The sequence below is a fragment of the Haliotis rufescens genome, unplaced genomic scaffold (assembly GCF_023055435.1).
Source record: "Haliotis rufescens isolate VD_foot unplaced genomic scaffold, xgHalRufe1.0.p SCAF_7, whole genome shotgun sequence".
In the NCBI taxonomy this organism is placed as follows: Eukaryota; Metazoa; Mollusca; class Gastropoda; order Lepetellida; family Haliotidae; genus Haliotis; species Haliotis rufescens.
The window spans coordinates 47,671,131-47,698,944 of NW_025964361.1; the positions used below are offsets into that span (position 1 = coordinate 47,671,131).

Genomic DNA, 27,814 nt, shown 5'->3' on the forward strand with positions numbered 1-27,814 from the left:
TCAGTTATGTAAAAATATATTTTATTTCTTCTCCAGCTGCCCAGAGGAAGTGTATCATTCTGGAGCAGCTCCTAAACAATCTTTGTCTAGTGGACCAATCTAGTCGGGTTAACAAACGTAACTAATTAATGAGCTGATAACACTTGAAAAAAGTCCAGCATCTGTTTAAAAAAGTAGTCAAAGATATCAAACATACCAACATGGATAGAACTTTTTATGACGTAAAAATACTTTGATGTAAAATGCTTTGCAGAATTATATTACAGTGATTTCAATTTTGACATCGATTGAGTAGTTGATACGCCTTTAAGAGGCTGTCCCCCCGAATGTTGGGTTCCTGAATGCTGATTCCTGCCCAGTCCACTTCCTGTCCCCCCGGAACAGCTTGAGGGAGGGTCTGGGTATCTGGAAGCCCGCCTCCTCACTGGTCACAGAGGACATTTCATCAAGCTGCTGACGGAGACGCAGACGTCTGTAGAGAACAACATATACACCAGATCACGACAAAATCAACGAATAATACTTCAGTATTGATTACAGTGACAACACTATAAAGCATGGAGGCGTGCAGTGACGACACTACAAAGCAAGGAGGCGTGGTATAAAGTGACTACACTAAAGCATGGAGGCGTGCAGTGACGACACTACAAAGCAAGGAGGCGTGGTTTAAAGTGACTACACTATAAAGCATGGAGGCGTGCAGTGACGACACTATAAAGCAAGGAGGCGTGGTTTAAATTGACTACACTATAAAGCATTGTGAGTGAATTTGATTTTTCGCCGCTTTTAGCAATATTCCAGCAATATCACAAATGGGCTTCACACATTGTACCCATGTCGTGAATCGAACCGGGGTTTTCGGCGTGACGAGCGAACGCTTTAACAACTAGGCTAACCGACCGCCCCCACACTTTAAAGCAAGGAGGCGTGGTTTAAAGTAACGACACTATAAACCAAAGAGGCTTAAAGTGACTAATAGGGCAAGTTGGGGGTGGTTTAAAGTGGCTATACTATAGAGCAATGACGGCTTGGTTTAAATTTACGACACTATAAACATAGGAACTCGTTATTGGTCAGCAAATAAAAATATATACCTCCTATTTATAAGAAGGGGGTATATATTTTTGTTTACTGACCAATAACGAGTTACTGTGTTTGTTAACAGTGACTACCTATAACCCAAGGGTCGTGGGATTCGGTAAGTACGCTTTGTCACACGATACACTAATATACATAGATCAAGGGGCGTGGCCTACGTTAACTACACACTAGGGCAAGGGGCGTGGTTTACAGTGGCTACAGTATACAACAGGGGAGGGGGTAGCTGTTCAACCTACCGTCTGTATCTGGCGATGGTGAAGGCGGCAGCGAGGACGCAGATGGAGAGGACGGTGGGTACCATGACATACAACACGACGCCTCCCTGACCGGCACCAGCTGCTGAAACAGGAACAGTAGATTACAGTCGTTGGCGTGTCAGCAACCAAAATTTAAAAGACATTTCAAGGCGTCCTTTTATGTGAGAGTATACGGTATTAAATGTAGTTGTTTTGATAACTGACCCATGGCTTGCTCTTCCGAGAAATCTGGGGTTTCCTGCACCAAGGCAACGGGCTGTTCATGACAGGTCAAGGTTGGTCGGTACCCTGGAAGACATAAAATGCCGTTATGAAATACACTAGTTGTATACTGTCGAGCAAAAGAAAGTAAACACTGGAAAATTGCATTTGGCCAAAAAAATACAAAAGCTATCAAAACGTTCAGTCTGGAACAGTCGTGGAAACGTCGCAAACTTTAGGTCCAAAACACAAATACGATACCCATATCAAATACATCTTCATCGAATAACCATTTCTTGTTTTAGTTTTAGCCACCATCACACATGGGTGTATACTTCCTTTTTCTGGTTAGTATAGTACTGTCAGCTATCCTGTGTAAAGTACAGTATCATCTGTTATAACACCATTTACAACTCGAAATATACAAGACATGTGACTGAAATGTACCAAGTCACACGTGACGCGGAAGACTAAGATTGCTCTGAGAATGAACCATGTCCACGCTACACTGTGGTAGCTTGGGTAGTCATAGCACCAATGCTGCTTTCTGAAGTGGATCCCACACTTATGTATAATTTGTAAAACCATTGTGTACGTCGCCATACCATTTCTAGAATATTGTTCTAAAGTTTGTAATACATCCAAACACCCGTGTCCGTAATACATTCGTACACCCGTCTCCGTAATACATCCGTACACCCGTCTCCGTAATACATCCGTACACCCGTCTCCGTAAGACATCCGTACACCCGTCTCCGTAAGACATTCGTACACCCGTCTCCGTAAGACATTCGTACACCCGTCTCCGTAATACATCCATACACCCGTCTCTGTAATACATCCGTACACCCGTCTCCGTAATACATCCGTACACCCGTCTCCGTAATACATCCATACACCCGTCTCCGTAAGACATTCGTACACCCGTCTCCGTAAGACATTCGTACACCCGTCTCCGTAATACATCCGTACACCCGTCTCCGTAATACATCCGTACACCCGTCTCCGTAAGACATTCGTACACCCGTCTCCGTAAGACATTCGTACACCCGTCTCCGTAATACATCCATACACCCGTCTCTGTAATACATCCGTACACCCGTCTCCGTAATACATCCGTACACCCGTCTCCGTAATACATCCATACACCCGTCTCCGTAATACATCCATACACCCGTCTCCGTAATACATCCATACACCCGTCTTCGTAATACATCCATACACCCGTCTCCGTAATACATTCGTACACCCGTCTCCGTAATACATCCATACACCCGTCTCCGTAATACATCCATACACCCGTCTCCGTAATACATCCGTACACCCGTCTCCGTAATACATTCGTACACCCGTCTCCGTAATACATCCATACACCCGTCTCCGTAATACATCCGTGCACCCGTCTCCGTAACACATCCGTCTCCGAAATACATTCGTACAGTCGTCTCCGTAATACATTCGTACAGCTTTCTCCGTAATACATCCGTGCACCCGTCTCCGTAATACATTCGTACACCCGTCTTCGTAATACATCCATACACCCGTCTCCGTAATACATCCATACACCCGTCTCCGTAATACATCCGTGCACCCGTCTCCGTAACACATCCGTCTCCGAAATACATTCGTACAGTCGTCTCCGTAATACATTCGTACAGCTTTCTCCGTAATACATCCGTGCACCCGTCTCCGTAATACATTCGTACACCCTTTTTCGTAATACATCCATACACCCGTCTCCGTAATACATCCATACACCCGTCTCCGTAATACATCCATACACCCGTCTCCGTAATACATCCGTACAACCGTCTCCGTAATACATTCGTACACCCGTCTCCCTAATAAATTCGTTAACCCGTGTCCGCATCTGTCTGTGTGGCCACGGTCTTGTTTGTTTGATTAAGATTAGGACTCCATTCCACAAAGCGACCATAGTGCTACGACTGTTGTGAGTCCATGTTAAAGTATTGGCGTTACGATCATCTTAGCACGGAGATTGCTGCTAATATGGACCCAGACGACTCTATTCACGGCCAGTTTTATGGTAGATACTTGGAAGACTTTTACCAAATTTGACACATCGTTGACAAAAATAATTGATGCTGTCAGCTATCCTGTGTAAAGTACAGTATCATCTGTTATAACACCATTTACAACTCGAAATATACAAGACATGTGACTGAAATGTACCAAGTCACACGTGACGCGGAAGACTAAGATTGCTCTGAGAATGAACCATGTCCACGCTACACTGTGGTAGCTTGGGTAGTCATAGCACCAATGCTGCTTTCTGAAGTGGATCCCACACTTATGTATAATTTGTAAAACCATTGTGTACGTCGCCATACCATTTCTAGAATATTGTTCTAAAGTTTGTAATACATCCAAACACCCGTGTCCGTAATACATTCGTACACCCGTCTCCGTAATACATCCGTACACCCGTCTCCGTAATACATCCGTACACCCGTCTCCGTAAGACATCCGTACACCCGTCTCCGTAAGACATTCGTACACCCGTCTCCGTAAGACATTCGTACACCCGTCTCCGTAATACATCCATACACCCGTCTCTGTAATACATCCGTACACCCGTCTCCGTAATACATCCGTACACCCGTCTCCGTAATACATCCATACACCCGTCTCCGTAAGACATTCGTACACCCGTCTCCGTAAGACATTCGTACACCCGTCTCCGTAATACATCCGTACACCCGTCTCCGTAATACATCCGTACACCCGTCTCCGTAAGACATTCGTACACCCGTCTCCGTAAGACATTCGTACACCCGTCTCCGTAATACATCCATACACCCGTCTCTGTAATACATCCGTACACCCGTCTCCGTAATACATCCGTACACCCGTCTCCGTAATACATCCATACACCCGTCTCCGTAATACATCCATACACCCGTCTTCGTAATACATCCATACACCCGTCTCCGTAATACATTCGTACACCCGTCTCCGTAATACATCCATACACCCGTCTCCGTAATACATCCATACACCCGTCTCCGTAATACATCCGTACACCCGTCTCCGTAATACATTCGTACACCCGTCTCCGTAATACATCCATACACCCGTCTCCGTAATACATCCGTGCACCCGTCTCCGTAACACATCCGTCTCCGAAATACATTCGTACAGTCGTCTCCGTAATACATTCGTACAGCCGTCTCCGTAATACATCCATACACCCGTCTCCGTAATACATCCGTGCACCCGTCTCCGTAACACATCCGTCTCCGAAATACATTCGTACAGTCGTCTCCGTAATACATTCGTACAGCTTTCTCCGTAATACATCCGTGCACCCGTCTCCGTAATACATTCGTACACCCGTCTTCGTAATACATCCATACACCCGTCTCCGTAATACATCCATACACCCGTCTCCGTAATACATCCATACACCCGTCTCCGTAATACATCCGTACAACCGTCTCCGTAATACATTCGTACACCCGTCTCCCTAATAAATTCGTTAACCCGTGTCCGCATCTGTCTGTGTGGCCACGGTCTTGTTTGTTTGATTAAGATTAGGACTCCATTCCACAAAGCGACCATAGTGCTACGACTGTTGTGAGTCCATGTTAAAGTATTGGCGTTACGATCATCTTAGCACGGAGATTGCTGCTAATATGGACCCAGACGACTCTATTCACGGCCAGTTTTATGGTAGATACTTGGAAGACTTTTTCCAAATTTGACACATCGTTGACAAAAATAATTGATGCGAAATTTATTGTTTTGACTTGTACCATATGTACCTATGTTTTTTACAGGTGAAAATTGACTTGCCTTTGCATGTGTTTGTGTTGGTTGACACTGGTGGGGTAACCAACAACTGACAAACACTCCATTATTTACAGGCTGTCGTGAGTTGAATTAATGTTGACCGACGCAAAACCTTGTACTCACTCTCTCGCACGTGCATCCTCCCGAGACAAGGGAGTTAACTAACTATCAAAGTACAGTTTCCACAGTCAGTTAACTCCCTCGCCTCGCGTAGATGTCGCACGTGAGTCTTCCTTACCACTCACCATCTTCCTGGTCGTTTTTCCGGCACTGCGCGCCACTTGGGTACTGTGCAAGGTAGTCCCGATCAGTCGCTTCCCTGTAGCCGGCCCGACACTCGCACACCTTGGTTGATGGATTGCACACCTGTTCGTACTTATTGGCACAAAACATCAATGAAGCAAAGTCACATGGTTCTCTTAGCAACGACAACGTGATGGATGGCACCTTCAAGCGGCAACGTTTACCGTCGTTGGAGGGTTCGTAAGATGGCGGGATGCACGTGCATGTCCCGCTCTTACAGAATGTGGCTATCCCACCACACTTCTGCTTACCGTCCTGGCAAGGTTCTGACAGCTGGACAACTAAAACACGGACATAGAAAGTTGTATATCAATTATTGTTAATTGTAAACAATGCCGTCCGGATGACGGACACAGTACAGTGGTGCGCGAGAAGTGATATTTGCACTTGTGCACATATGATTTTCTAACCATATTAATATGAATATGTATATAGCAAAGATGTGTAGCATTGCAACCTAGATGCTGCCATAGCAACTTCAGCAGTTGTATATGTAGTTAGCACAGTGGAGTCTGTCTAAACCGAACTTGAATGAGACCAAAGTTTAGTCTGGTTTAAACAGAGGTCGGGATTTGTAAGATGCGAGCAAATCTTGGTATCTCGTACACTGAAGAGTGAGTGAGTGAGTATGGTTTTACGCCGCTTTTAGCAATATTCCAGCAATATCACGGCGGGGGACACCAGAAATCGGCTTCACACATTGTACCCATGTCGGGAATCGAACCCGGGTCATTGGCGACACGAGCGAACGCTTTAACCACTAGGCTACCCGACCGCCCCCGTACACTGAAGAGCGAGGATACCAAATATGTAGTAGATCTATTAGTCAGCGTCAGTATGAAGTAACTCTGGCTAGAAGTATTCAAAACTCATTAAGGGTTAGGTTGCGTTGCCCTAACCCAGGCAACATTTGAAGCAAGGGTTACAGGTGGAAATCTGTCCCGATGACTGTGAGAGAACCTACAAGGACAACACTCTATGTTTCGCGTGTTCCATCTCCTGGTGTACGGATCCCACCACCCCAAATTTCACAAATTTGGAATAAACTTAAGATGATGAGGAGAGTCGTTAACTAATTCCGACAGTAAGGTAGCTATCACACTATTAAAATGCGCCGATGACACTAGTTCTGAAAAAAAATGGTCATGCATTTAACCTTTTTACACTACTATACTACTGAGTGACCACTTAAGAAAATATTGTTTTGCACTAACATTTATATTTTCGACTAACGACCATATTCTTATGACTATAACTCTATAAACTAAGTACATAAAATAATAGGACTTAGGGAGTTTCTGGTTGTGGGGTTTGTTGAGCGCTCTGTGAAATGTGTTTTAAAGTTTTACATCAAATGATGTTAACATCAGAAACGACACCAAACCCTGAACATTACTCTATAAACTAAGTGCATAAAATAATAGGACTTAGGGAGTTTCTAGCTGTGGGGTTTGGTGAGCGCTGAACATAACTCTATAAACTAAGAGCATAAAATAATAGGACTTAGGGAGTCTCTAGCTTTGGGGTATGACGGGTGCTCTGTGAAATGTGTCAACATCAGAAACGACACAACCCCTGACTCCAGGCTTCCGCTGTCTCTACAACACGATGCGGGCACAGAGAACAACATCGAGGTGTTGGGATCTACCTGGTATGCACTTGGTTGGGACGTCGCTGTCGGGGGCGAAGCCGATATCACACCAGCACCGCTTCCCACAACCAGCCTCAGTCTCCAGACAGCTGGCGTCTTTGGGACACAGCACGTCGGATGTACAGAAGTTGCCGGGCACAACTACAACAGAGCAATAGACATGCACACTTACCCGCGTTTTCTACATATAGATACTATAGCTCATGTAAAATGTGAGGGGACTCAGTCTACAGTCCTCCCTGGTTACATTGCCCCTGGTTATAATGACATCCTGGTTATCATGTCATCCTGGTTGTAATGTCATCCTGGTTATCATGTCATCCTGGTTGTAATGTCATCCTGGTTATAATGTAATCCTGATTATAATGTCATCCTGGTTATAATGCCATCCTGGTTATAATGTCATCCTGGTTGTAATGTCATCCTGGTTATAATGTCATCCTGGTTATAATGTTATCCTGATTATAATGTCATCCTGGTTATAATGTCATCCTGATCATAATGTCATCCTGATTATAATGCCATCCTGGTTATAATGCCACCCTGATCATAATGTCATCCTGGTTATAATGCCATCCTGGTTATAATGTCATCCTGATTATAATGTCATCCTGATTATAATGTCATCCTGATTATAATGTCATCCTGGTTATAATGCCACCCTGATCATAATGTCATCCTGATTATAATGCCATCCTGGTTATAATGCCATCCTGATCATAATGTCATCCTGGTTATAATGTCATCCTGATTATAATGTCATCCTGATTAAAATGTCATCCTGGTTATAATGTCATCCTGATTATAATGTCATCCTGGTTATAATGTCATCCTGATTATAATGTCATCCTGGTTATAATGCCACCCTGATCATAATGTCATCCTGATTATAATGCCATCCTGGTTATAATGCCATCCTGATCATAATGTCATCCTGGTTATAATGTCATCCTGATTATAATGTCATCCTGATTAAAATGTCATCCTGGTTATAATGTCATCCTGATTATAATGTCATCCTGGTTATAATGTCATCCTGATTATAATGTCATCCTGGTTATAATGCCATCCTGATCATAATGTCATCCTGATTATAATGCCATCCTGATCATAATGTCATCCTGATTATAATGCCGCCATCCTGGTTATAATGCCATCCTGATCATAATGTCATCCTGGTTATAATGCCATCCTGATCATAATGTCATCCTGATTATAATGCCGCCATCCTGGTTATAATGCCATCCTGATCATAATGTCATCCTGGTTATAAAGTCATCCTGATTATAATGTCATCCTGATTATAATGTCATCCTGATCATAATGTCATCCTGATTATAATGTCATCCTGGTTATAATGCCATCCCGATCATAATGTCATCCCGATTATAATTCCATCCTGGTTATAATGCCACCCTGATCATAATGTCATCCTGATTATAATGCCATCCTGGTTATAATGCCATCCTGGTTATAATGCCATCCTGGTTATAATGCCACCCTGATCATAATGTCATCCTGATTATAATGCCATCCTGGTTATAATGCCATCCTGATCATAATGTCATCCTGGTTATAATGTCATCCTGATTATAATGTCATCCTGATTAAAATGTCATCCTGGTTATAATGTAATCCTGATTATAATGTCATCCTGGTTATAATGTCATCCTGATTATAATGTCATCCTGGTTATTATGTCATCCTGATTATAATATCATCCTGGTTATAATGCCATCCTGATTATAATGTCATCCTGATTATAATGCCGCCATCCTGGTTATAATGCCATCCTGATCATAATGTCATCCTGGTTATAATGTCATCCTGATTATAATGTCATCCTGATTATAATGTCATCCTGGTTAAAATGCCATCCTGATCATAATGTCATCCTGATTATAATGCCGCCATCCTGGTTATAATGTCATCCTGATTATAATGTCATCCTGGTTATAATGTCATCCTGATTATAATGTCATCCTGGTTATAATGCCATCCTGATCATAATGTCATCCTGATTATAATGCCGCCATCCTGGTTATAATGCCATCCTGATCATAATGTCATCCTGGTTATAATGTCATCCTGATTATAATGTCATCCTGATTATAATGTCATCCTGGTTATAATGCCATCCTGATCATAATGTCATCCTGGTTATAATGCCATCCTGATCATAATGTCATCCTGGTTATAATGCCACACCTTCAACGTTCACGCGCAAACATTACATCACGCGGGTGATGAGGAATCGTGAGGCACAAGCCAATCCACAAGATAGGATTTTGGAGCAGTGCTCATGCTTGACACACTTACACAATTATCATTTGTCCATAGGCAGATTTATGTCAAATACAAGAAACAAAACTCTTTTCGTATTCAGGCGAAAGTCGATTGTACGGTTCCGGCTACATGTGTTTATGGATCACTATCACTTTCGTGTTCGCGAAAGGTAAGCGTATCCTGCCTAACCGTGTGGCACCCATCACAAACACATACAAAAGCAAGTCAATTGTTCAGTGACAAAATACAGGAACATATGATAGAAGTCAAAATTGGGTATTGCATCGGACATCATTTTCGTCACTGATGCGTCAAATTTAGAAATATCATCCAAAGACGTTTTTCAACATGTCTGAAATAATATTGTCCACATTTGACCCCTGAAATAATGTTTGAATAAATAGCTAGGATTGAATGGGTCTGTCTTGGTTCTTGTATAATATTCCATATAGCATGCCAGTAAGGTCTGGTTGTCACACGCCTCGTTATAATGCCACCCTGGTTAGAAAGCCAAATGTTCCGTTGGACGAAAGGTGGCATTTTAGAAAGCTGTATATCACCTTCATCGGAATCCAGGGTTATTGTATTCAACGTTAAAGACAGCATGGGACAAGTTGAAGAAATATTGAATTTGTGAGGACTGTAGCATATCGTACTTTCTACCAGAATAAAGAAACACTTACGGTGTTGACACTGAAGTTCTTCTGTCGTCCCTCCGCTAGGGGTCGTGTCTGGCGCCGCACCTGCAATATACACCAGTACATGTACATCTTCCCTGTGGTGTAAATGCATGTGGCATACTTTTGAGGCACTAACGTATTTCTGAATCGCTTAATCTTATCAATTACTGCAAAGTAAAATATTGTTACAAACTGAAAGATGTTTAACTTGTTTAAATGCTAAAAGTTTAATAAGAGCTCATTGTAAACTTAGAATTTCATTGCACAATTTTAATGTAAATGTATGTCGCAGGTCCAAAGACGGTGATATTGTGAGCTCTATTTGTACAAACCGTTCACCCGGAGAAGTAGATGATGAATACCATGTCTTACTCATATGTGAAACGTATTCCCATTAAAGGTATAAAATTCTCCCGCTGTTGCAAGGTATTTCTAAAGACCGTCAGTTAATGATAAATCTGCTAAACTTTGAAAATCCTGATATGATCAATGCTGTTTCTGTATTCATAAAACATGTCTTTAAAATGAGGAATGTGTAACTAGAGTTAATCATGTACATCAAGTGACAAATGTTAATATCCATCTGCATTGTATTATGGGCCTTGATGCCTAAATTACTGAATAAACTGTCTGTCTGTCTGTAAATGCATGGACATGCATTAAGGTAAATTTGATCATTGAAACAAACATATTGCAATTTCATGACATTTGTGTTGATAACTATGCGGTGACGTATGCACCTGAAGTGTGACATGACAAAGACCCCGAGGCACTATTTAAACCCAGGAACACATTCACGGACGAAAGTAGAGCCATAAATAAAAACATAATTTTTTTTCTAATAAATCAAATGTTTTAAATCTATACATTCTGTTGATATACTTATGATCAGAACTGAGTGAGCAAAATAAACTCCAAGTCTGGATTCGAACCAGATCCTTCTGAGGACAAACAAGCGAACAACTACTGTCTTCTATGCGGGTGAAATTAAAAGTGCATTGGTATAATGAGAACTGTACCACAAAAATTGTAGAGTATACTGGGTGAGTGAGTTAAGTTTAACGCTACTTTAAGCCCCAAGTGGCTCAGATCATATACGATAACATTGGCAAAACAAAGGGGGAGAAGTATGTTGCTAAAGCACCAAGGGTCAAAATCGCGAAGAAATCTGGTATTCACGACACCCACAGGTCGGGAAGAGCGTATTAAAACACGAACCCCCACAGGTGAGAGACAGAAGTGGATTAGTGTATAGAAGCACGAACCCCCACAGGTGAGAGATAGAAGTGGATTAGTGTATAGAAGCACGAATCCCCACAGGTGAGAGACAGAAATGGACTAGTATATTGGAGCACGAACCCCCACAGGTCAGAGACAGAAGTGGATTAGTGTATAGAAGCACGAACCCCCACAGGTGACAGACAGTAGAAGTGGAATATTGGATTGAAGCACGAACTCTACGTCAAGTAAGGCATCATTTCATGGCTTGGTCGTGCATACAGGCTGAACAGACAGATGAATCTTTGAAACCAAGGATTAAGCAAATCTAAAGAACAAGACCACATAACATTACAGGAGCTAAGCAAGATAAACTAGAACCCGGATGTACATGAGATGACGTACCACGTGTACATGACGCAACTATATGAAACGTGACTAAAAGCTGTGGCATCTAAAGAACCAGTCAGTGCGCTACCCATACCGTGCCCCGGAGACCTGTTTGCATTACCACACGTATTTTATAAAGGTTCTGTCAGTGGCTTTGTTTGACGTTCCCCAGGGCTGTATAGTCTTAACGCACCGACTGCTTCTAACGATTGCAGTAAAGTGCTTCCTATTTCCACCACGACTAGAACGAACAGAAAAATAGTAGATGCTAGAGTCGATAGTTTCCACAGCCATCAGCGACAGAGGTGAAAAACTACACACAACAAGCGTGCTCATGTACTGTGATAAACTCGAATTCCAGCATTAATAAAAATAAAACAGAATGTTGGATTAATGTTGGATTTGTGTGCTGACGATTAGGTGCCTCACTCTGGCAGTGTGGGTTCGAAGCCCTGACGGGACTCAACCCCCAAAAGTAAGAGAATCTGTACTTGACAAAGAAAGTGTTATCTCAAATATAACATTTGTTAGGTTGGATTAACCGTTTCAGTTATGATGTCATGCAAATTACGTTTGTCGAAATGGCTTATATCTCAAAAATGCCAGCTGACAATCCGAGTTTAGGTCTAGTACACGGTGATGAACGAGACTGGCCGAATGAACTTCACGTGCCTTGGCGACATTGTCCGAACACTTCCCACATGTCCGGCTCATTTTCAATTTCAGCCGGTGTAGCTTCTCTAAAATTGCCACAGTCGCAATGTCCGCCAGTACAAGAGGAGAGGACACCCATACACTCTCCTATCTGACAAGCATCGGAAAGGAGTTTGACACCAGGCCTGATGCAATACTTTCCGTCAGCCGACGTCGCCGTTAGAGGAGCTCCGCACGTGCATATTTTTAAATTTGTGTTGCACGCGCTGCCAGGAGTTCTGCATGACACTGTTTCACTACACGCTTCTCCGAGTCCTGCCGCTGAAATAAAACAATGTCAAACATACATGTCAATTACCTACACAATCTGCCTTTGCGATACTTATCCCCAACAAGTTGCCTTTGCCGTTAGTGTACAAAGGAACTGCGAACACAACTGTACATCTTCCCGAGGCAAGGGAGTTCACTGACTATAAAAGTCCAGTTTCCACCCTTGTCGAACTAGGCTGAAATTTCAAGGCTTGATCGTAGCGCCACCAGTGGGGATTACGAGTTACATCCCTCCTATTGACCAATCAGATTCCACCTCTCATAACACTTGCATTTTCTTTAAATAAAATGGCGGCGCCAAGTGAAGACGATCTGATCTAAAATCAAGATCTATATTGTAATACAACGGGTCTTTCTTCCCACAGTGCATCAAATCACGTGAGCACATTGATTAAAAACATGAACAAATTTGGAAAATATCTGTCATCGCCCGTTTGACGGTACATATGCTTTGCATATTATGCAATCGACCGAAATATGCACGGCAGTTTACGAACCGGATGTTGATTTCGTTACGCGATTCTGTTTGGACTATGAATAGACTCGTTTGTCAAGCCAAAATAAAACTCCATAATTCCAGCCTAGTTCGGCAAGGATGGAAACTTGACTTTTACAACTGTACAGCCTTTTAAAAAGTACTGTCAAAGGCCCGTGGATTTGGTGACATCCAGTGGTGACGCATTTCCCGTATTCTCCACATTTACGTCAAAATTGATGTTTACTCGATGTTCTGGGTCCACTTGCACAAAGCGATCTCAGCGCTCCAATACTCTAATATACACTTACGACAGTCGTAGCGCTAAGGTCGCTTCGTGCATGTGGACCTTGACCAATGAGACATTCGTCATGCATCTTGGGTGAGACTGAGGTTATGGACGTGAAGTAAAAACAAAACGATGTTGGGTGATGATGTCGGTTGATATGTGTGTGTGTGTGTGTGTGAGAGAGAGAGAGAGAGAGAGAGAGAGAGAGAGAGAGAGAGAGAGAGGGGGGGGGGGGGGGGGAGAAGTCGAGGAGTCGAGTACAAAAGTGAGTTTGGGGAAGGAGCAGCTTTGAACATTATTTCAGTTAAGTCACGGCGTGTCAGCTTAATGTGGGAGGAAATCCGAGCTTATGCAGATCCTAGACGTTTACCACTATGGTGAAACCAACATGTATAGTGCTGACAAACCTAGAAATATAATCAGGTTGAATCGTAGCTTTCTGGCACGCCTAGGGGACGCAACTCTGCACGGCGAATTGTGGCGCTTGAGACGACAGGGCCACCCGTGCCCCCGGTGAGAGTAGCTATGGGAATAGTGAGTATGAGAGACTGAATGTGAGGTTAAGTGTAAGGGATGCGGTCAGATGTAGAGAATGGGCGCACTGAAGGTGCACTGCGGATGTGAGTAAGGTAAAGGGAAGTGTAAAGGTTGGGTTTAGGTTTGTTTGTTTGTTGTTAATCGCCGCACCCAGCAATATTTCAGCTATATGACATCGATCTGTAAATAATCGAATGTGGAGCAGACAATCCAGTGATTGATATCATGAACATCGATCCACGCATTTGGGATAGGATGACAAGCATTAACCAAGTCAGCGAGCCTGACCACCCGATCTCGTTAGTCGCCTCCTACTACAAACATAGTCGCATCTGAAGACCTATTCTAACCCTGATCTTCACGGGCCGTTGTATTTCGGTGATAAAGTGCAGGTACAGGTGATCGCTAGATGTGGGTGTAACGGTGAGGGGAGGGGAGGGGTAAGGGTGCGTTGATGAGGTGAGGGCCGGCAGGGAGGAGAGGACATACAGCATACCGGACCATTGCATGTACGTTGCATTGTACTCCAATAATTTTCTAATTGTATCACAGTGGCACGCATCTTTCCGCACCAAGGTGGTTACCTGACCATAAAAGTCCAGTTTCCAGCCTTGCCGAACTAGGCTGGAATACATTTTGGCTGGACTAACGAGTCTATGCATAGTCCCATCAAAATCGCGGAACAAACTAGACATCCGGTTCGTAAACAATATGAATTGCAAAGTGCAGATTTGGGTCGACTGCAGGATTGGCAAAGCATGTGGACCGCCAAATGGGCGTCGACAGATATTTTGATTTTTTTTCAGGTTTTTAATCAAGGTGCACAAGGTGATTTAATGCACTTCGCGAGGTAAAACATGTTTTTTGACAATGTCGATCGATTTATCGATCTGATCGTCTTGAGTGTGTTTGAATCAAATGCAAGTGATATAAGAGATGGAATCTGATCGGTCAACAGAAAGGACATAGAAGGGACATAAACCGTAAAAGCCTCTGGCGGCGCTACGATCGAGCTCGAAATTTCAGCCTAGTTCGGCAAGTGTGGACACTGGTTACCTCCCTTGACGATGAGTGGCACCATTTTAATCTTGTCTCGTGATTGGCTCAGAGCTTTCATTTTCTTTGAACAGCATACCATTTCTTTCAAACATCAACAATCATCTTCAACCAAACCTGAAATGATGCCTTTAGGGGACAAGTTCACTTCAACCCGCATAGGGTAGAAGACGTCTCACCACGATGAAGAAGCATTGGTTAAAAAGCATCCCCATTCTCCCTTACGCGTCTACTGTCATATTTCAGTAATAAAAAAGTGAGAAAGGGATGTCAGAACAATCTTTGATAATGGCGCACTCCCTTAATTTGGTATTAATATCAAAACAAATGATTCACCTTTTTCAGCTGAATTGCTAGAAATGTGTTAGTGCGGAGACGTATAGCGCATTTATGATCATTTCCATTCAACAGGCGCAAAGCATTATCTCTTGCTGTGGTTTAAAGCCAAAAGCTTCTTTCCACGACCACCGTTGTAAAATTCAAAAGCGAAATGCTGAAAGTGTGAGTGAATGAGTGAGTTCAGTATATAGAAATAATGACAAGGACTGTCCATTCTTAGCATATGAAGCATAAATTGATATGAACATAGCTTAGTATGCGAGAGTGTTTTAACACCGCTTTTACAATACTTCATTTATATCACAGAGTGTCAGCTGAATGTGGAAGAAACGCCCAGAGTAATTAAGGTCCAACACGTTTAAAGACGAAACCCACAGGTCATAACACTGACAGACCAACGGGCTTATTGGGCTAATCTGAGACCCGAAACCACGATCCTGATGTTTGCATCACCTTAGCCCACTGGACCACCCGGATAGACTAGGTTACGTTGTGCCAGTGAAACAAGCAAGAAATACTCATATCCCCCGCCAATATGACATGTGCAAGGCATTAGCCCACCAGAAACTACCGCCATCAAAGTTTAAAGTCGTTGCTATAAAAACTCGAAAAATATTTTTTTCAAAAGTCTCAAAACTATAAAAAGGCACGAGTTCACCACTAGATCTAGCTATGTGTCGTTTGGTTAAGTTCTGCTCCGGGAACGAAACTTGACGGACAAAAGGAACCCCACCCCCCTCCCTTGGCCGCGGGGGATAATACTCCACAAATGGCCAGGAGGCCACATGGTCAAACACACGTACTTGTGAAGCAGGCGGTTCTCGCGGAGTTGGGCGAGAAGTCCTTCTTGCACTGGCAGCGATACTCGGTGCAGTTGACAAGCTTACACAAGGCGTCCACTGGGCACGTGGTGTCATTCTCACAAACGTCGTACACCTTGGGGAGAACCGGCGCTGGAAGAATCCATAAGGCTACTTTTATGGCAGTCAGAAGATAATATTAAGCTAGAATATATGTGTGCCGTATACAGCAGTATACCGCAACGGGCAAGGTCTGGAGCTTAATAGTGTCCCATTAAAGCTTTAAAAATCGTGTAATGTTCACATGCGAAAAACGATGATCATCTGGCAATCTGAAGGTGGCGGATTTGCAGCTGGCTGACTCATCCGAATAATGAAAGTGATGCTACGGCTTGGTGAGGTAAAAATTTTTCGATATTTATTGTTGGTTCGAGTTACTTGGCACTAGATAGTTTGGGACGAGTTGACAAAAAAATGCACGTGCGGCAAGTACCTTGTGTTGTGACGGAACTGCTCATGGCCTGCTGTGCTGTGGAGGAGGGCTGTATGTCAGCTGACGAGCTGGCGCTGATGGTGGCCACGGGAGTAGAGGTCAGAGCCTCGGTCTGAGACATGGCAGGGGAAGAACTAGCTTCCGTTTGCGAAGGGGCGATAGAGGAAGAAGCATCGTTCAAAGGAGCCACAGAGCTTGATGGAACCAGAGAACTTGATGGAGCCGCAGAACTTGATGGGGCCGCAGAACTTGATGGGGCCGCAGAACTTGAGGGAGCTGCAGAACTTGATGGGGCCGCAGAACTTGATGGAGCTGCAGAACTTGATGGAGGTGCAGAACTTGATGGAGGTGCAGAACTTGATGGGGCCGCAGAACTTGATGGGGCCGCAGAACTTGATGGAGCTGAAGAACTTGATGGAGCTGCAGAACTAGATGGGGCTGCAGAACTTGATGGAGCTGCAGAACTTGGTGGTGCTGCAGAACTTGATGGGGCCGCAGAACTTGATGGAGCTGCAGAACTTGATGGAGCCAGAGAACTTGATGGAGCTGCAGAACTAGATGGGTCCGCAGAACTTGATGGAGCTGCAGAACTTGGTGGTACTGCAGAACTTGATGGGGCCGCAGAACTTGATAGAGCCGCAGAACTTGATGGAGCTGCAGAACTTGAAGGAGCCGCAGAACTTGAGGGAGCCGCAGAACTTGATGGGGCCGCAGAACTTGATGGAGCTGCAGAACTTGATGGGGCCACAGAACTTGATGGAGCTGCAGAACTTGATGGAGCCGCAGAACTTGATGGAGCTGCAGAACTTGATGGAGCGGCAGAACTTGACGGAGCCACAGAACTTGATGGAGCCACTGAACTTGATGGAGCCACTGAACCTGATGGAGCTGCAGAACTTGATGGAGCTGCAGAACTTGATGGTGCCGGAGGCTTCGGTACACATATATCATCGAACTGTTCGTCAGTGAAACCTGAAACGAGGTCAACCAAGTAAAGGTGCCGATGAGGTTTATGTAAAGATATATTTATAGAACGCAACTGCAACACGAACTTACTGGCTAGGATGGCACTGTGGATGCAGTAAGTCTTGAGACCATACTGCAGACGCTCGTCCGTGCTGACCTCCCTGAACTTGGTCTTGCAGCCACACTTTCCCTCCGTGCCACAGACCAGACCTCCATCGCAGTCCGTGATGCCCCCGCATGTCTCGTTGATGGTAGCGACCAGGTAGACTTCGGGGGCCAAGGACTCTGGCCTACACAGACCCTTCCCCGTGTCCTCGTACCCGCCCTCGCACGCACACTTGCCGTTGTAGCAGAGGCTGTACAGGGTGGCGCACACAGTTGCTTCGGGGTCGCAGTCGTCTCCCAAAGAACGTACTGAAAAATAAGGAATGCGTTTGGAATCGTATTTACCGAAGAATCATTCAGTGCGTGTGCCCTTAATGCTAGTCAACCACGCATGTCGCCGATATAATGTCAATGAGGTTGTGTAACGTACTACTACTCTACTACTACTACTACTACTACTACTACTACTACCACCACAATTTTATTACAACAAATAAGGATGTAAACCAAAATACTATATAAGCGCTCTATATCTGTGTGAATTATGTTAATGCGCCGATGGGTTTCTCATCTTTCTACACTGGGGTAGAGTTACACGAGCAGAGTTACGTCCCTTAGTTGGACGAGGAATCGTTCAGTCCCAGATCTGCCCCTGATACGTGTGTACCTGTTGGTATGCATGTAAGTCTACGTACCATCTTTACACGCTGTCTTGTCCAATGCTGCTGATGTGCCCTGGGGACACGTGCATTTCTTCACACACCCAATCGCCTCACATGTTGCGTTGCCCGTGCACTCGGTGTCGAGCACACATATTCCGCCCACGGGAACCTTCTCTGAAAATATTACAAGTCTTTGTTTTCACAATACGTTTGTTGTTTAACGCCGCACTCCAACATTCCAGCTATACGACGGCGGTATGTAAATAATCGAGCCTGGACCACCCGATCCATAAGTCGCCTCTTATGACAAGCATGGGTTGCTGAAGATATACTCAAACCTGGATCTTCACGGGTTCACAATACGTAGCTGGGCTATGTATTGATATTTGTTTTACTCGAAACAAAGAAGTATATATCATGTTGAAATAGAGACAAGAGCCATTTACATTTACCACTTGTCAATATTACGTTTTGAATAAATGAATGTTTACAACCAAGCGGTTGCACTTATATTATTAATAATAATTAATATATTATTACAATACAGTTACAGATTACCGGAAGTAATTATTCAAAATAATGTTAAGTTTAGAGAACAACATTTTCCAATACAATGCACGAATCTAGATTCGTGTTTAATTTTATTGTAGTGTACCTCTTTCTGGTGTTTCCGCACACGCGGCGTCGTCTATGCTTTGTCCTGAAGAAGTCAAACGTTGCAGGTCAGTTTCCCAGACATTGTTACAATTGTATTCTTTCAACCAATCAACCCAGTTTCCCCCCAATCGCACAGGACGGGGACCACTCAGCAGGCATAACAATGTTAAATCAATGTTGAATCAATATCGTGCTTCAACGTCCAATGACAGTGATTTTCTTTTGGATTTGAAGTTGTGATGATGTTGAAATGTAAACATCATATATCAATGTTGAAATAAACGTCGGATGTTTAGCATATTTTCAAATATCTAAGGCCAATGTTGAAACAATGTTGAAAACAACGTGACATTTCAACCAATCTTCAAATATCGAAAGGCAAATCTTGAAACAATATTGATGCAATAGTTTTTAAAGTAGCAACCTCAAATCAAATTTAAACATTGAGACAATGTCATGGGCCTGCTGGGAAGTGTCAACCTCGTTTCCGGTCTCCCAGTCTGAGACCGCCTCCGTGGTCTTGTGGTAGAGCGTCCGCCCGGAGAGTGGAAGGTCCGGGGTTCGATCCCCGGCCGCCTCATACCAAATGACGTTAAAAGATGGTACTTGTTGTTACCCTGTCGCACGGCATTAAAGGGCTAAAACAAGGACTGGTCGGCTCGGAGTCAGTATACTGTATCTGAGTGGGGTATTCATGCTAAACTGCGGCATGGTATCTCACTGGGCTAGCACTATAAATCGGCATCAGTCCGGACTAGTACAAGCAGACACACACACGCACACACACACGTGCATGAACGTCGCTATATAAGTGCAATAATCTTGGACGCGACTTTAAACTCCATTTCACCTTACCTCTCCCAGTCTGACAACTACAGGGACCAGCTTCCTGGGGCCCTAGTCTCCAGGAACTAGAGTCTTACACTGGATGTATGGTGAGTAAATTGTATCTTTCTTCCACATTCAAGTGCTTCCAAATCTGTACGAGTGCTACAAAGGTATCGACATTAACATGCCGCTGTGTATGTTCACCTGGGAGTCCAATATACGATACAAATGTAAATTACGAGGCCAAGGCGAACCTTTCAATTAAAGTGAAGTCAAATGGGGTTAATGTCGCGTTCAAATTACTTGTACTTCAATACCTTTTCTAGAGACGTGCATGCATGTGTGTGTGTGTGTGCGTGCGTGCGTGCGTGCGTGCGTGCGTTCGTGTGCTTGCGTGTTCTGTTGTAATTAGCGTTATGTTATTTTGCTTTGCCTGTTTCATCTTTACTTTTATTGTTTTTGTTTAATACTAGTATAGAAATATGTATACACCCAAAGCATTGGCGTTTCTGATAATGGGTCCCCATTATGGAATGTATCCTTGTATTTTCTGATGGCAATGTGTGTTAGGGATCCGAGAGTAGGTGTGGCTGTTTTGGTAATCCGGGCTAATGCCACACATTTGTCTGACTCTTAACCGAAAAGTCCCCATTAATGCCTAGCGCCAGACAAGGTAACAACAAGTACCATCTTTTAGCATCTTTTGATATGACGCAGCTGGGATCGAACCACTGCCCATACCGTGTCGGCTTATTGTGGGAGAAAAGACCGAAGTGATGCAGGTCTCAGACATTTACCACTTTGGTGAAACCCACGAACACGGGTAGAAACATCATCGGGACGAAGCGGGGTTCAAACATCATAGATTTCTGCCGTGCCCAAGGGCCGAGTTGCGGCGTCTTAGACGATTGTCCACAATGCCCCCTCAGGGGAAAAGAACATTCAGTAAAGTTAGGTAGATAATGTGTGAGGATTATTCCTGAACAGCTCACCTATTTGTAGGTTATCAGGAACACATTCCCCGGCGGAGGGCAGCGCAGCGAAAATGTCGTCAGAGGTCACCTTGTTCCCTGCCCGACACACACATTTTAGTTCGGAGCCACATTCCTGGAACAAAGCGTCGAGGCAGACGGTGTCACCGCCGTTGCAGTCTTCACCCAGTAGAGAGTACACCCTCCCGGCCAGGGGTTCCGGCTTGCAGCGTTTCCCGTTGTCGGAGGGGTACTTTCCAAGGTCACAGGTACACGTGTTGCCGATGCAGGAACCGGCAGCACACACGCTGCCGGCGTCGCCGCACGTGTCGCCGAGGTTTCGCACTGAAAGGGTCAGAGGATAATATGTTTAACGCCGCACTCAGTAATATTCCAGCTATATGACGGCGGTCTGAAAATAATCGAATCTGGACCAGACAATCCAGAGATTGACATCATGAGCATCGATCTACGGAATTGGGATATGATGACATGCATCAACCAAGTCAGCGAGCACGACCACCCGATCCCATCAGTCGCCTCTTACGACAAGCATAGTCACCTTTTACGGGAAACATGGGTTTGCTGAAGGCTTATTCTCTACCCGGATCTTCAGGGGTCGTCAGAGGATAAATGGAGATCAAGCACCTATATTGGGAAGGGAGGGTATGAGTTCCGAGAGCATTGTGACCAGCATAGGTCAACGTCAAGCTGCCGAGGAATGTTTTCGTTGGCGAAATACTTGAGTAAAAGCTATATCTGTGATTTTGATTAATGGAGTTTAATGAAACGTTTAATTAGAGTCGGATCAAGGAACAATACCCAAGTCATGAAGTGAATTGGCCGATGGCATTCATCTGTATCCATGAACACTGAGGTTTGTATTACCTGGACACAAGGAGGGGAGATTGAGAGGTGGGATACAGACAGACCAAGAATCCTACTGGGGTAAATCTGGGATTTGGGAATTTTGGGATCTCGTAAGTTGATGGATAAGTTAGTGACTGGTGATTTTTCACCGATTGTAGCAAGATTTCAAACAACAGAATGTGGCGGGTCAAGCGAACACTAACCACAGGGCTACCTCAGGGCCCGATAAGCCGATAAAGTGTATGTTATAAGAGATGCCTTTAACTTAACAACAAAACAAACCGTAACTTCTATACAACAAGCGAAATCGTAGTTCCAGTTCCACATTAACAGATTAAAACAGGGTTACCTCTCAGACACTCCGCACCCCCCGGGCTGGGCTTGTAGCCGACGTTACAGATGCATACTTCATTACGACAACCGAACTTTTTACACAAAGCGTTAGCGGGACAACCACCCGGCTCGTCCAGACAGCTGTCCAGGATACTCAGCCCTGTAAAGACAATGGTGAAGGGTTGATGCCAACAACGGATTAATGAATGTGATGCGATTGTGCAACTGAATGAAACCATGGCCCCACATTCTGCCCGATGATGTATCTTTCTACGGCAGCTAGATCTACTCTAATTCCAACATAATATGATAGGTCAATTTGCTTATTGATCGTATAACTGAAAGCAGAGAAAGGGGTATGCGTCCATTGCTTACCCTTTTCGCGGACACCTAGTGTCATCACTGGTTTTCAGAGGTACATTCATATAAGTTTCACAATTTTGTCCTTTACGCCCAAAGGAATCTATTTCGGTCGATACTATAGATCGGTTATTCTCTTGCATTAACATTTTATATTTAAATATTGAAAAGTCCCAAAGAATTTGACCCGTTTGTAGCCTTGGTGATGAAGACGAATTTCATTTTATGTTTATTTGCCCACTTTGTAAATAAATAAATCATTTTTATGTATACCTACTGATAACTATGTATGTCTGCTGTCAAACAAAAACTACAACTTACAACATCAATTCCCCTTTGCATTTGTCATGTTTTTATATTCCGCTAGTTGTCTCGATATTTATACAACAAAATGTGTTAATATAACTGTATGTCTATGTAACTCACTTGTACATGGGTCATTATACATTAAAATACTAAAATATTATTTGTCATGTAGCCTGCTCATGTAGCCTGCTGAGAAGTCAGTCGGAACACACCTTAGGTAACTTCCTTATCTCGCATTACAATGGTTGAGCTGAAATGAACCGATGTTTATTCGAATGCATTGTGTAAAGGGAAGTAATTCAGACTGCGTCGTCTGCTAGCTGTCAAAATGACTGAATCAAAGCATTTACTCGGTGAAACGGTCTGTATGAATAAATGTCGGTGACGGCACACGTACTGGGTACAGCTCACCATACATGTATACCCCTCGGGGTCGCTGGACAACTTATAACGGCCTTTGAATTGAGTACCACAGCTGCCTACCTTGACACAGCGCCAAAGATGCGGTGATGATGATCAGGAGGCTGGTGCCCATCGTGAAACCTGCAACATGCACAACAGAAGCCTTGGCTACGTGGAAGTAGAGGTATGAGAAGTTGCCGCAGCGTAAGCCTAAGTTGCAGTATTCGTATTGGTAGCGTTACTAGTTATACAAACAGCAGTCTTAGCCGCGACTGTCGTTAGCCAATGTAACAGAAGCGAGATACGAGGCTTTTGTTTAGGAACTTCGTCGGTTTATGAAGAAGAAGAAGAAGAAAATTATTTTATTTACGTGTCGCACACTGTACAACAATGACAATAAAAATACACAAATAGTGTGTACAGTGTCCGGCCTTTATGGCCTACGAGACACGCAGGACGTCACATACATATGAGTAAAAATGAGAAATATCACAGTACATACATATACATAAAAATGGGTTATCACCAGTGCAAGGTCAAAAGTTGAAAGGAGAACATTCTGATACTAAGAAATAAAAAACATTGAACTAAGTTGGTAGAGACGAAAGACACAGTTGTCTTCGCTGATACATGTGATGAAGAAGCGCGGCTAGGGGTCTAACCACCCTATTGTTCCGCATAAAGAACAAGTCTGATCGGCAGCGGACATCTGTATAAAGTTTGGAGTTGATTGAGAAGCTAAATTCCATAAATCATAGCGTAAATCTGTATAGAGAGAACATTCAGCAAAAAAGTGTATTTCATCCTCAACAGCATTGCAATTAAAGAACTTACACATACCTTCAATAAGCGGTGTTTTGGGGCGGATGAATCTTCCCAATTAAATTTCAAATGGCAGTGAGCCGCAGCGAAACTTACTTAATATACTGCGCTGACATCTGTTCATCAATAAACTGACATAGGGTTCTACTGATAAAGAATCTTTAAACAATCTGTATGTACGTAACTTATTACCATTTACCTGGCCCGTATCGTTCCAGGGCCCATGTAACCAATCAGAATGGTCTAAGGATAACAGACATACTTTAGACAAGTTAAACTCTTCAGTAGAAATATTATTTAGATCATAAATTGGTAAATGTAAACTGAGAAAGTAGTTGAAAACTGTATTATTCCAGGATCTACGGAATTTTACTGACCATCTGCAAATAATACTCAGCATTCGGGATTGATCTGCAGCATGCACAAACTGGCACAAACTTCTTGACGTGCGAAAGGGAGATTTGTCAACTTGATACAAATGATGAACTACCAAATCACGTGTTAACTCAGATTACCTTGCCCCTTGTTTAATAAACTATTACCCTAAGTTCCGAGTCTGCGTGTAAGGCTGAACTGCCTCCTGATCCAAAGGTGGTTGATAACTCTATTTACTAAAGTGTATTTACTGTCCACTTCCAAAGTTGAGAACAGCTAGACATGATCAGCCTACTGAGACGGATCGCGGGGATAGCGGCAAACCGCGAGGCACGAAATGACACCACCTGCAATTACTGACGGGTTACATGCTATTTTCAATTGCAAAGCCATCAGTCTCTTTAGAAATAGGAACATAGTTTAGAAATACATCTAGTTTCGAAAGTTCTGTGAACAGAAAAACAAGTCGTGTCTTCTACAGGTGATGTGAACAACGTGTGTTCATGTCGACATTGCAGAGTTTGGTTTAACGTGGATACCATGTCATGTTATCCCGATTGTAAACATTGTTCAGTAGTCTGTGAGATACACATTTGCTCCTAGTTTGGTTGGTTAGATAAGTGTAAAATGTCGAAGGATATAATCCTCATTCAGACTGATCCGTTGCAGCAATATGTCTTAGCCATTCCCCAATTTCACTGTCCGTCGTCTGCGTGTTTCTACTTGGTGTCTGTCTGTATGTCTTACTATTGGGTGTCTGTCTGCTTGTCTTACTACTGGGTTTCTGTCTGTATGTCTTACTACTGGGTGTCTGTATGTCTTACTACTGGGTGTCTGTCTGTATGTCCTACTATTGGGTGTCTGTCTCTATGTCTTACTACTGGTAGTCTGTCTGTATGTCTTACTACTGGGTGTCTGTCTATGTCTTTCTACTTGGTGTCTGTCTGTATGTCTTACTACTTGGTGTCTGTCTGTATGTCTTACTACTGGGTGTCTGTCTGTATGTCTCACTACTGGGTGTCTGTCTGTATGTCTTACTACTGGGTGTCTGTCTGTATGTCTTACTACTGGGTGTCTGTATGTCTTACTACTGGGTGTCTGTCTGTATGTCTTACTACTGGTAGTCTGTCTGTATGTCTTACTACTGGGTGTCTGTCTGTATGTCTTACTACTGGGTGTTTGTCTGTATGTCTTACTACTGGTAGTCTGTCTGTATGTCTTACTACTGGGTGTCTGTCTGTATGTCTTACTACTGGGTGTCTGTCTGTATGTCTTACTACTGGGTGTCTGTCTGTATGTCTTTCTACTTGAAGCTCGGCCTCGAGATTACACCATTTACAAGAAGGATTGCATTTCGTGCGGTCAAACTGATTTTGTCCAACCCTGATTAAATAGTTCATGGGCGCACCCCATTCCCTTCTGTAGATCGGTTCGCGTCGGTAAGCGTGTATAATATGTTTGCCGACAATCATATCCCTTCGTTGGCCCTCCGCATTACTGGCGAAGTCAAGAGGCGCATGTCTGCATAAATTTACCCCCCAGGATAAACAAACTTATATGCAAAACACCATACATTAGTGTACGTTATACTGGCAAAACTTGGTCTGCCACGGAGATCCTTTTAGCAGTTGACAAGTGGGGTCACGCCTTTATTTTCTTATGTAGATGGAGATGATATTTACCCATGTCGGAAATATTCCTTAGCATTGTTCATTGTAGGTTCTTGTTTGAGACCACCGACGTAAGTAACACATTTTGTGACGCAATTATTTTACTGTTTACAGATTTTTGTTTTATAATTTGTTCCTTCTATACAGATCATTTGAATCAATTAAGGGGAACTTGAAAATGAGGCGATGATAGGAGATTGTCACGGAGAAGTAATGGACTATCCACCCGTGGACAAGCTTGACAATCTAGCTATAACGTCCTCGGAACGGCTTTTGGGCAGTGGTGTTACCTTTTCGCGAACACCTGGTATCACTATTTGATAGTGATTCATTAATACATGCTCATGATATAGTCGGAATCATACAATCGACTCTGCTTTCGGCAGAAATTTCTTATGAATATAGAAAGGGTTTTGTCGCTTATATTTATACTTAGGGAAATAGTTTTGTCAGTTTTATGAACTTTGATGAAAATATCATAGCAGAAATACTCTTTTACATGTAGAAAATTCCAATTAGATGACAATAAGGAAACTAATTTATGGATGTCAACTTCTTTATTATGAGGAACACAACGTTTCGGAGTATATACTTACTCCTTCATCAGGTGAATAAATGCTATGACACAGAGAACATATATATGTACATGTAAGAATAACAAAAGTACTAAGATAACAAAGGTGGAAACTTAACAAGGGAAGCCAACAGTTAAAAAGCGCTGATAGGTGATTAGCAATGATCAAATTGATAACAATATTTGATATTCTAACATATAAAACTAGAATAAAATGTTATGATTGTGTTTGGCTAGAGCAGTAGGATATACCTTACCTTACCTCCCTCAGTGTCTATAGTGCGGGTAGCGATGGGTGTCGGCCGGCTGATGCGGGTATAAAGTGAACGAAGGGCGTGAGGAAAGTACTATATTGTGTCCGTGCCGCGCCCATCTTCGGGTAGGATGTTTGTACAATGTGCAGGGGACATAGGTTAGCACTGCAACCACAATCAAAGAGATAATATTTGCCTCACGCCCTATTTTCATTGACAAAGGTCTTTTCTATCGCATTTTTTAGCACAATACATCGTCATCATGCTTTGTCAACACCAGATGGACACAGACATACAGCTGGGTTTCAGGGATTTATTTTTAGAGTACTATAAAACTGGACGTACGGTAGAATTTATTTCCATGGTTGTCAATGATGGGCTCCTATCACCTTGACCACCTTGTCTGTCCCATGACGACGGCTATAAACTCATGCATTAGCAATAACTTTGCTATGTCGGATTCTTTATCAATTGAATAACATTTTTACCCAAGAATTCCTGACGAATCTGTTTATGAATTTCAGAAATAACTTTTCGTATTGTTTATTTGTTGTTTAACGCCGCACTCAGCAATATTCTAGCTGTATGACGGCGGGCTGTAAATAATAGAGTCTGGACCAGACAATCCAGTCATTGAGATCATGAGCATCGATCCACGCAATTGGGATACGATGACATGCATCCACCAAGTCAGCGAACTTGACCACCCGATCCAGTTAGTCACGACAAGCATAGTTGCCTCTTACGACAAGCATAGTCGCCATTTACGGGAAGCACGGGTTTCTT

General features: G+C 43.3%; 1 protein-coding gene across 1 annotated transcript; it reads right to left on the minus strand.

Annotated features, from left to right (window-relative positions):
* Window positions 1-27,068, minus strand: LOC124143687. Its single transcript, XM_046512733.2, has 16 exons — window positions 27,037-27,068; window positions 23,415-23,474; window positions 22,282-22,425; window positions 21,084-21,407; window positions 19,262-19,306; window positions 18,640-18,780; window positions 17,930-18,253; window positions 16,874-17,845; window positions 16,384-16,533; window positions 12,573-12,875; window positions 10,296-10,355; window positions 7,324-7,467; window positions 5,618-5,956; window positions 1,563-1,646; window positions 1,338-1,440; window positions 1-472 (listed from the first exon to the last, which is right to left on the minus strand). The coding sequence occupies exons 2-16, from the start codon at window positions 23,464-23,466 to the stop codon at window positions 307-309; spliced, it is 3,351 nt and encodes a 1,116-aa protein (XP_046368689.2). The 5' UTR covers window positions 23,467-23,474; window positions 27,037-27,068; the 3' UTR covers window positions 1-306.
* Between the last annotated feature and the right edge of the window lie 746 nt (window positions 27,069-27,814).